This window comes from Patiria miniata, unplaced genomic scaffold (assembly GCF_015706575.1).
Source record: "Patiria miniata isolate m_02_andy unplaced genomic scaffold, ASM1570657v1 HiC_scaffold_3, whole genome shotgun sequence".
Taxonomy (NCBI): domain Eukaryota; kingdom Metazoa; phylum Echinodermata; class Asteroidea; order Valvatida; family Asterinidae; genus Patiria; species Patiria miniata.
The window spans coordinates 40,687,101-40,696,697 of NW_024037069.1; the positions used below are offsets into that span (position 1 = coordinate 40,687,101).

Genomic DNA, 9,597 nt, shown 5'->3' on the forward strand with positions numbered 1-9,597 from the left:
ATAGTTAGGTTTTTCCAACGGTGGTCGGCCGACCATTGTTGGAAATGTATACAAAAATACAATTTTCTTGAAAATGACTTCACACCAGGTGCCATAATTTTACAGGATGCTTTAGACTGTCATTTACCAACATCCAAAGGTATTTCGTAAAAACTTGGTAGTTTTATTTTTCGATGTTTGCAAATGTTGTATATTCCCTTTAAGATGAAACGGAGAATTTATAGACTATGGGGAATTGTAAGGTCAGAGAATCAGTCTAGCAGGCTTGTACCCCTTCACAGTTGTGTAACCAATTGCAAAGAGTTTTGCAGTTTTTTGCAGCAAAGATTTTGCAAGCAGTTTCTTAAAAAAGCCTGTTTTCTCCAACGCTGGGCGGCCGACCAGCGTTGGAAAAATACCATTCTTCTTGAAAATGTCAGCACACCAGGAGCCACGATTTACAGGATGCTTTAGATTGTCATTCAATAACAATCCAATAAGATATTCCGTGATAATTTGATCATTTCGTTTTGTGATGGTTGCAAATGTTGTATCTTCCCTTTAAAGGGAATATACATCATTTGCTTTTGCTGTAGTTTTCAGAAATGGATGGAATTGGGGGGTTGGAAATATAATAGTAAATATAGTTACACTGACTTTTTTGAGGTTTTGGGTTCGAAAATGCTATAAAAACCAAGAAAAACAATCATTTTCTTGTAGTCTGGTTCCCTGACTCCATATAAGAAGAAACAGAGCAGTTTATATACATTGGGGAATTGTAAGGTCGGGGAACCAGTCTAGCTGGCTCGTACTTTTTCATAGGTTTGTAATCGATTGCAAACAAGTGCGATGGTCAATTGGGGCCAGTATTTGAAAAAAAGCCAGTTTTTTTCCAACGCTGATCGGCCGATCAGCGTTGGAAATTGATACAAAAATACCACTTTTCTTGAAAATGACGGTATACCAGGTGCCATGATTTTACAGGATGCTTTACACTGTCATTTACTAACAGTCCAGCAAGGTATTTCAAAATGATTTGGTAGTTTTATTTTTTGATGTTTGCAAATGTTGTATTTTCCCTTCATGAGTGCATTGGCTTAAATCCATCCGCCGAGCTCATGTTTAAAAGTTATACCCTCAAAATATTCTATATTGAGAGAGTTCTGAGAGCCATACAATTGGGGAATCGAAGAGATATGGCAATGAACGTCTGGCCCGGTCTTGGGGCTTCCAAATCTGAGCATTTTGGATGCAATTAGACTCGAAAGTGGCACTAACAATTTTGCCATGCTGTGGAGGGATCGTTTTCCAAGATGGCTACTTTTCCGCTTTGGGAAAAATAGGGGTCATCTGCTTTGAGTGAGAATTCCTCGAAAAGTCAATGGTCAACCCTCTAAATAACGAAAAGAAAATGAAAGATGTCATGTTGATCATAATTTTTTTGTGCAGCTTAAATACCTGTGAGAGTTCTGGGTATTTTAAAAAGAATTTTGAAGCATAGGCATTTAGCACTAGTGTCTATGGGAATTTTATTGCAGGGTTACACCGTCATGCACATTTACCTACCTGCCGTAAGCGGAGCCCTTCCCCATGCTACGGCTGGGTCAATGTGATGACGTCTCGTGTTTCACAGGTCACCATACAAATTGATACCCAGTGTCCTGTCTAGATATCTTTCCCCGGGGCAACCTCGTCCCAGTGCTTACTTTATTTCCAACCTGGTTTTCTATAGTAAGAGAGCTGGTAGTAGTGGACGCGTACTGCTCAATACCCTGGGGACGAGGTTGCTTCGGGGGCGAATCGCCGATCGTAACATTAAAACACGACCAAGAGAGGGCGCACTTATCTTCTTACGTACGTACGTGAAAATCAAAGGTTCAGTTGTTAGTAGGCTGGGCCTAAAGTTTAATGCTCCAAATAATTTAAACTAGATTTCTCGTGAACCCGAAAGCCTGCAGACATGAATGATGAAAATGTAATTAAGGTGAGTTTTATGCAGACCTTATTCAGGTTTTCCTGATGGCTGGAAATAAAGTAAGCACTGGGGACGAATCCAGCAATGGCATGGACAAGGATAGCCCGACTGCGTCTGGCCGTACAGTACTATCGCAAGCTCTGTAGTAGTACTACAGAGCTTGCGATAGTACTGTACGGCCAGACGCAGTCGGGCTAGGACAAGGACAACGCTAAATGAACAAAACGAAATGAGATATTTGTTGAGCAAGCAAAATGTATAACGTGTAGCGGCGCAATTCCATCGTAGTAGAATACTGCTGGCTGGAACATATTTTTGCGCCCAGCAGAAGTAGGGGGTGCTGAAGTATATTCCAGCACCACCATCCAAAAAGTTGGGGGTGCTGCAGTCATGGCAGTACCAACAGCACCCCCGTTTCCGCAGGCTTGTTGAGTTTTCAAACTTTGTTAGTGAAATACTGATTCTGAGGACCTTTTCTTTGCCCATCCAGGCCAATGCAACTTTTGGAGAATTTTACTGACAGTGGCATTCAGTTTGAAAAATATAATTACAGTATATAGTAAGGTAATGTTATTGTTAAAACATATGTAGTTGCCATACCATCTGGTATTATTATAACACGTTTGTTAATTATTTGAAATGTATTGAACTTTTGTTGTTAAAGCAGTTGCCATAATGCAAAGGAGATTTTCCAGTCAGTCATCAGTGCTTCAGAGAGCGCAGCAGCAACTACAAGGCAAGAGGATTTCCACAGGATCCTCCCGAGGAAGGAATGGCGCAGAGGAAAGAAAGAGGGATGACAGTGATCTTAATGTACATGTAAGTGCCTGAAGTGAGAAGTAAACCTATCCAACATCACAATTTTCATACACAGAGTGAATGGGAAGTTGTTACTGCTGCACATTCATGTATTTCTTTTTTATATATTACTTGTTACTGCGTAGCCCATTCAGTGGAATCCACTGGTCTCCCATGGAGCACAGTAAAGAGAAGACAATGTGAAGAAATTACAGCTTTAGATGTGGGAAAAAAACCCCAGAAGAATATTCTGAAGAAAACCACAGAATCAAGTAGGGGCTGAAATTACCTAATCATCATATTGGCCCAGGTGGGAATTGAACCTGGTTCACAAGGCAAGGAAAGGAACCGCAACGCCAACCTGACTCCCACATCAGTTGCACTGTGGAAGTTCTTGTAGACTTTGTTAGTACTATAATTATGCTTATAAATGTATTTCTTATTTCATCATCAAATGAAAATACTAGACAATCTAACCTGTTAGGGTTATTTATTTGTGCTCAGTCTTATGCACAAACTTACACAACTTCACTTAAAACAAACCCCCCCCCCCAAAAAAAAAACTCATCAAAGAGCACTTGCCTTAATTAATTGACTTCTTTTTGTTAAAAATAATTATTTGTACGTAGACAAGTGATTTAATGTATTAGATTGGCTAGGAACCTACATGTAGATACCAAGGCAAACAAGAGACAATGAAATTGGATGTGCTTTCGTTATACAATGTAACAAGCTATATAGCGTTTTCCCCCTGACAGGCCTATCTGAGTAAACTCAACCAGAAAGTCTCCCAGGCTGGTGGCAAGCAGATAAAAACCACCACCGGCGATGATCTGAGTGACCTCGACCTTTCAGATGACAACGATGAACATGGAGGCCGTGAGGGGTGGACTGGTCTGTCAGCCAGTCGCTTTGTCAAGAAAAGCCACAGTCAGACATTGGTGGACAGTGACAGTGTGCGACGGAGGAGTGAGACACTATCAGGGGGCTCCACCTTGAAGAAGTCGGCTACTACACCCAGTTTCCTGAACAAATCTGCACCTGTTTATGCCTCGGCTGCCTTACAAAAGGCTGCACAGCTGGGGGCCAAGTTTGCTAAGCAGAAGCGGAGTGCAGACAACTTGCCGGACTCAGAGAGTGATTTTGACATTTCACTGAGTGACGAAAGCGGTAGCAACGTCCAGCAAAAAAAAAGCATCAGTGGGTTTAAGGGGAAGGTACTTTCTGGCAAAGTCAACCTACAAAGCAACAGTAGCGATGAACCCAAGAACGACGCCAGTAAATTCTTGAAGAAGTCTACCAAGCCGTCATTCTATGTTGGTGGGAGTGATGACGAAGATGGCAGTGACTTTGGCAGAGACGGAAACAAATTCCTCAAGAAATCAGCTGTTTCCAAAAAGCCTGGCATCTCTCAATCAAAGACGGACTCAGAAGAGGAGAGTGGGAGTGGATTCTTGAAGAAACCCATAAAAAAGCCCCAGGCAGACGATGCAAAATCCAGCAAAATTAAGACAAATAATGAGAAATTTGTAGCCACCCACCATGGCTATTTGACGTCAACACCAAAGAAAGATCCAGATGGCAATTCAAAGCTGTCACGAAAAGCCCCCTCAGGAGCCAAATTTGGACTGGACAGTGACGAAGAAGATCTGGAGGACTTCATCAAGAATCTTACACCTACTAGCTCACCGGAAATCCCTCCAGTCAGGGATCACAAGCCAACAGGAAAGGCTACAGTTATTTGGGTAAGATAATCCTGTCCTTTGGAATCAAATCAATTTAAAACAATATAGCAATGTAAAAATGCTTTTACACCAACATTTACCTTGCAAAAATCATTTACAGGTTGTAAGATGTACAGGATCATGAGTAAGAAAAAAAAATTCCTTAAGTTGGATACGTTCTTGTCTCAATCAAAAATGGGAAAGGTTATTAGGTTACCAAATGTTTCTCTATTTGGCCAACATTTAATTTGGTGATTGACCACAATCTGTAAAAGTTTCACTGATTTTCAGCCATGCACGACAAGGATACTGGCCTTTCTAGGTGACTACCCCAAAACACTACCAACACAATGTTCAGAATAATAGCAACAGTGGGCCTCTGGATGATGAAGTAAATAAAAAGAAAAATAACAGAACAGGACACCGATTAAATGGAATTACATTTATTGAACTTGAAACTGAATTTATAAATAAGGTTTACATTTTCACTGTCCTGTTTAGGTTCATGCTTGTTGCCTTTTTGTTTGTATTTTACAACATTTCTGCGCACTGTCCGAGCATTAGGCTGCTGTACCGGTACCTCCAGAAGGTGTTTTCCAAATTGACCTACATGTATTGTGTCTTGTACCGTACCTGTTTCATAAAACGTTCTGACCGTCAAGGCCCTTTGGACAACAGTAAACTGTGGCCTTGCCATGGCTACTTTGAAACGTTATTTTGTTTATGTATATATTTATTTATGCTCCGTCTTCAATGTGCTGGCCATAAAAAATAAAGTTAAATTTCTCCTTAAAATATTTGAAAAACCTTGTGTACAATGTAGGTAGTTTTTTGGGTAATCACAGATGAGAAAGGCTAGTGAATTTAAATTTGTCAACAAATTGCAGGAGAGTCAAGAACCCTCAGCTGTAAAATCTACACCTGTGAAAAGGCCGGCTACTCCTGCTACTAAGAAGACAGTATTTGTGCCAAGAGATGTGGACTCTTCATCCATGGGCAGTCCTGTAGCTGACGAGTCAGCTCAATCTATTGCTGACAGTGTGAATGATGAAGATGATGGAAACTTATTCAGTGGTGAGTCTGCTTCAGTTAGACGATCCATAGTGAGCAATACAAATGTCCCAAACTTGGCTAGCACGTCCAAAGTTTTTTATGTATTGCTTGTGAACATGACACAAGATTTATTTGGTTAATTACCAGTTTATTTTATGATCGAGTTGGTGTTGATTTAAAGTATCAAATGTGATGATTGGTGAAAATAACTTCTTTATGCATGTAATATGTATCATTTCAAAGTAAAAGACTTTTGCTTTTGGATGACAAGTAAAAATTATTAATTTATGCAGGAATACACACCAACATTATGCAACTGGAGGATTTGGAGCCTTTTGGAGTCATAACAATCGAAGCCAGTGGTCCTTTGTCGAAACCAAATGCTTTAGCTAAAGAAAACTATAATGACAATTCTGATCATATATCCGAGCACGACTCAATAAAGAAGGATGTTTTTGTCGGCTTACAAACAGTCGACGACCTGCTAGTGAAAAAGACAGTCCAAAAACATGACAGAAAACGCTCTGTAAGGAAAGAAAGTGTGATTGACAGTGCTGATGAGATAGGCACAGAAGTTGAACATTCCATCTCAGAGGTGCTGTCCGAGGGAACATTAAAAAGAACTGGGAGCAAGACCCCGGGAGAGGTTTACGCAGACGATACATTCGTCTCACAGACAGAATCTCCATCTGAGACTAGGACAAGTACGAAAACAGTGCCTGATACCAACTCTGAATTTACCAGTGAGGAATATACCAGACGGCGGTACGACTCCAAGAGCCAGAGCTACAGCGATGATTTTCACTCCCATGGTACAGACTCGGATGTTGAAGATTTCTCCTCAGATGATAACAGCAGGACACGGACAGACTCAGTGACCCACAGTAGGAGCTTTACATCTTACACAGAGAGCAGGACAGTGACAAGAAGTGAGAAGACACCTAGAAAAGAACGGAGGAAAGAAAGACGGAAAGAGATGACTAAGGATGCAGCGGTGCAGGCAGATGGAGCGACTTCCGCTACACATCAGTGGCTTAGAGGTACATTGCACATGTGTTAACTCTGTGCCTGGGAAGGTAATACTTACACATAAAAGTATAATACACATGGAATATTTCTGTTTTAATTGTGATAATTTTGTTTGGCCTATATTCAGATCTAGATTTGAGCGCTCTAGGCACAGTGACTGGTGTCGATCCCTTGCCAGTAGCCATGCATGTCATCAACCCCCAGGCTCTTGAAGGTAAGATAAGATTATCAGGATTGATAAAAAAAAAATAAAGAAATGAAATATTACAAAAGAAACGGAGACAAGTGGCTGTATTTACTGCCCTTACTGCAGACCTGTTCAAATATACTAAGCATACACTGCTGAATATAAAGGGTTAATTAAGGGCAAATTCAAATTTGTAATGATCTGTCATCTTAATAGTTTAGGTATCTTAGCCATGTGTTCCTTTTCATGTCTTTCTTTTGCAGCTCTAACATCTTACAGTCCAAGTATCTTAGCCATGAATCAGACGTTACTCTCTCAGCTGAGACATACTCAGGAGTCCATCAAGTCGTCACTCAGACTCCATCAATCATTCATGGAGAACATCGAGACTGACTTTAGCTATACAACTCTGGAAGACACCAAAGAGGTGGGTGTAAAACTTCTGGCAATGTGTGTCTCAAGTTATCAAGAGCACAATTCAAGCTAGTCGGTGTTCAGGTTTCACTGTTCAAGCAGTAGTTCTAACTTGTCATTGTTTTGAGTTTCTGTGGTCATAATAGTGGTAACACTCCTTAGACATTTCTATAGACAGAAACAAAAATTTTGAAATAAATAGCTTTTCCTTTTGATATTCATTGCAAGAGTGTAAACTACCTTAGCGAGTACTACATGATGATAAACGCTGATTGAGATTGCAAAGAAATGTTGAAGTTGAAGGAAGTTTGGCTACAGTCATTGTATACTATTCAAGTATTTAACCAAGTGTAACACCCTAGTATGAGGATCATAAGTCAAAATAAAAAAGGACTCAAGAAAAGTTTAATGTTAACTTGTGCTTTAATTTGACCTTTTTCATGTTTTTGCAGTTTATTCATCGTCACAGACGACCAAAGCTGACCATGGAGCAAGCCTTGGCAGAAGTCAGGCAAGAGATGGAGGAGGGATACAGGTAACAGGAGTTACTGATGGAGGAAGTACGAATTGTCATCTGGGCCTGTCAACCAATAAATCTATTATTTTGAGTCTCACCGAATGTGTATGAGGAAAAAGGGTGTTTTAGATCACCTGGGAGATGGTGGTAATCTAAGGACAAAGATGTTGAGGAATGCAGATAACAAGAGCTATGATGTCGGGAAAGAGTTAAAGGAGGGATACGAGTTTCTGAGAGATGGAAACAGTTTGATATATAAAGAGGAAACAAATGAAGAGTGTCAGGAGGAATACTAGTGTCCAAGAGATGAAGCCAATCCGGTAAATCCAGAGGACATATACTCCACGAGATGCAGATAACAGGAATTAGGTAGTCGGGCTAGAGATGGAGGAGGGAGGTTTGCCTGTCAAATCTGGAGGACAAAGAATTAGAAGGCCATAGATAACTTCTTTTTGAAATGCTGTCAATCTGACAAATCTCCAGGTTTAGACAAGAAGTGAAGGAGGTTGTTTTGAGGATGAGACCTGTAGGGAGTTTTTTGAAGACATTACAATAAACATGTATTAAGAGAAAGGAAACTCATCTGACAGATCCTGTCAATAAGATATACAATATCTAGAAACATGGCAAGAGATAAAGGAGGGGTGGAAGATGAGAGCAATCTTATATATCTGTAGGAAGTCTGGAGGACATGGATTATACATGGAACTGAAACTAAGCATGTGAATGATGTAAATCTGATACACTTGCAGGGGCGGATCCAGGAATTTTTGCGGGGGGAGGGGGAGGTGTTGTTATCAGCAAATAAATGCTGAAATGTAGACATGTTTGTTTCTCCGGACACTTGGCCTCCGTAAAATCAATAGGTGGGGTGGGGGGGGGGGGGGGGGGTTGTACCATTCTTTTAATGGGGGCACTGTTCACATCCAACAATCATCGTAACCCAGCAGGCTCTGACCGAATTCTGTGCACAGGCGGATATTATTACCAGTATAATTGTTATAATTTGTTGGGTGGCAGAAGGAGGGGGGGGGGGGTTCACATTATATTTAATGTACTTGTACAAAATATAAAAAATTGAGACAGAGCTGGGTTTTAATTTGATCTTCCCGGTACTGCACCTGACTTGGCAGTCAAATTGATTAAGGATGTAACATTTTGACGTTTTAAGTTAAAGACAGATGGTAGAGAATAGATTGATAAACCTGGAGTCAGTCAGACAACATGGAGGGATGCTGGAGGTTACAGTCGGGAGACGGGGGAGAGATACTGTTTGAAAATATTTTCAATAGAATAGCAAAGAAAGCTACTAGAAGATAATACCCTGAGCACTTTACATGTGGCAGAAGTCAGTTCAGAAAGGACAATGGTTATCACCAGAGATTGTCACCATGATTGCTGTAGAGGACGTCCATGGTGGTTGGAGGCAGGTGGTTGGGGCAATCTAGAAGACTGACTGCATACTGCATGGGTACGTGAGATTAATAGAACATCTTGTAAGATGTCAGCATCATCCAAGAGGAGGATAAGGATCACTTTGCACAAAGCCGAGTCTTGCTTGAGTGTTAACAACTCTTGTCTCTTGTGAGGTGAAGTTACTAGGGGTACACCTTACGTTTGTTTTGTGTTTTACATCTGTTGTACAATGAACAGCTTTTGCATGTTTGCCTAAGAAGTCCTGCCCGTAATAAACTGTAAGCTCATACAGGGTGAATAAATAAAACGGAACCCAACTCCCATAAATGTATTTCATATTCAAAAAATTATGTAGCACCAAAAAATAATAAACAGGAAAGCCAATTATATAAACTACTTTTAGATAAAAAAAAAATTACTGAAATTGTTTAATCCGTTCAAAGAATATCACCATTTAAACGCAATGACCGTAAAACCTGTTTGGTCCAAAACAAAAAGCAGTTGA

General features: G+C 40.4%; 1 protein-coding gene across 2 annotated transcripts; it reads left to right on the forward strand.

Moving 5' to 3' along the window:
- Positions 1 to 1,808: 1,808 nt before the first annotated feature.
- LOC119738001 (uncharacterized protein C19orf44-like) lies at positions 1,809 to 8,157 on the forward strand. 2 transcript variants are annotated; one of them, XM_038212704.1, is made up of 8 exons: positions 1,809 to 1,963; positions 2,619 to 2,773; positions 3,511 to 4,497; positions 5,364 to 5,550; positions 5,823 to 6,569; positions 6,686 to 6,772; positions 7,009 to 7,172; positions 7,612 to 8,157. In XM_038212704.1, exons 2-8 carry the CDS (start codon positions 2,630 to 2,632, stop codon positions 7,696 to 7,698), a joined length of 2,403 nt encoding a protein of 800 aa, XP_038068632.1. In that variant the 5' UTR covers positions 1,809 to 1,963; positions 2,619 to 2,629; the 3' UTR covers positions 7,699 to 8,157. The 2 variants fall into 2 exon arrangements, with proteins under 2 accessions (XP_038068632.1, XP_038068630.1); XM_038212702.1 differs by having other exon boundaries at positions 2,622 to 2,773.
- The last annotated feature ends 1,440 nt before the right edge of the window (positions 8,158 to 9,597 follow it).

What these genes read in the sequence shown, in the direction of transcription:
- LOC119738001 (XM_038212704.1), top strand. Translation starts at nt 2,630, where the DNA reads ATGCAAAGGAGATTTTCCAGTCAGTCATCAGTGCTTCAGAGAGCGCAG. An exon ending in TGATGGAAACTTATTCAGTG is followed by an intron (nt 5,551 to 5,822) that starts GTGAGTCTGCTT and finishes TAATTTATGCAG; the next exon opens with GAATACACACCAACATTATG. An exon ending in CAACCCCCAGGCTCTTGAAG is followed by an intron (nt 6,773 to 7,008) that starts GTAAGATAAGAT and finishes TTTCTTTTGCAG; the next exon opens with CTCTAACATCTTACAGTCCA.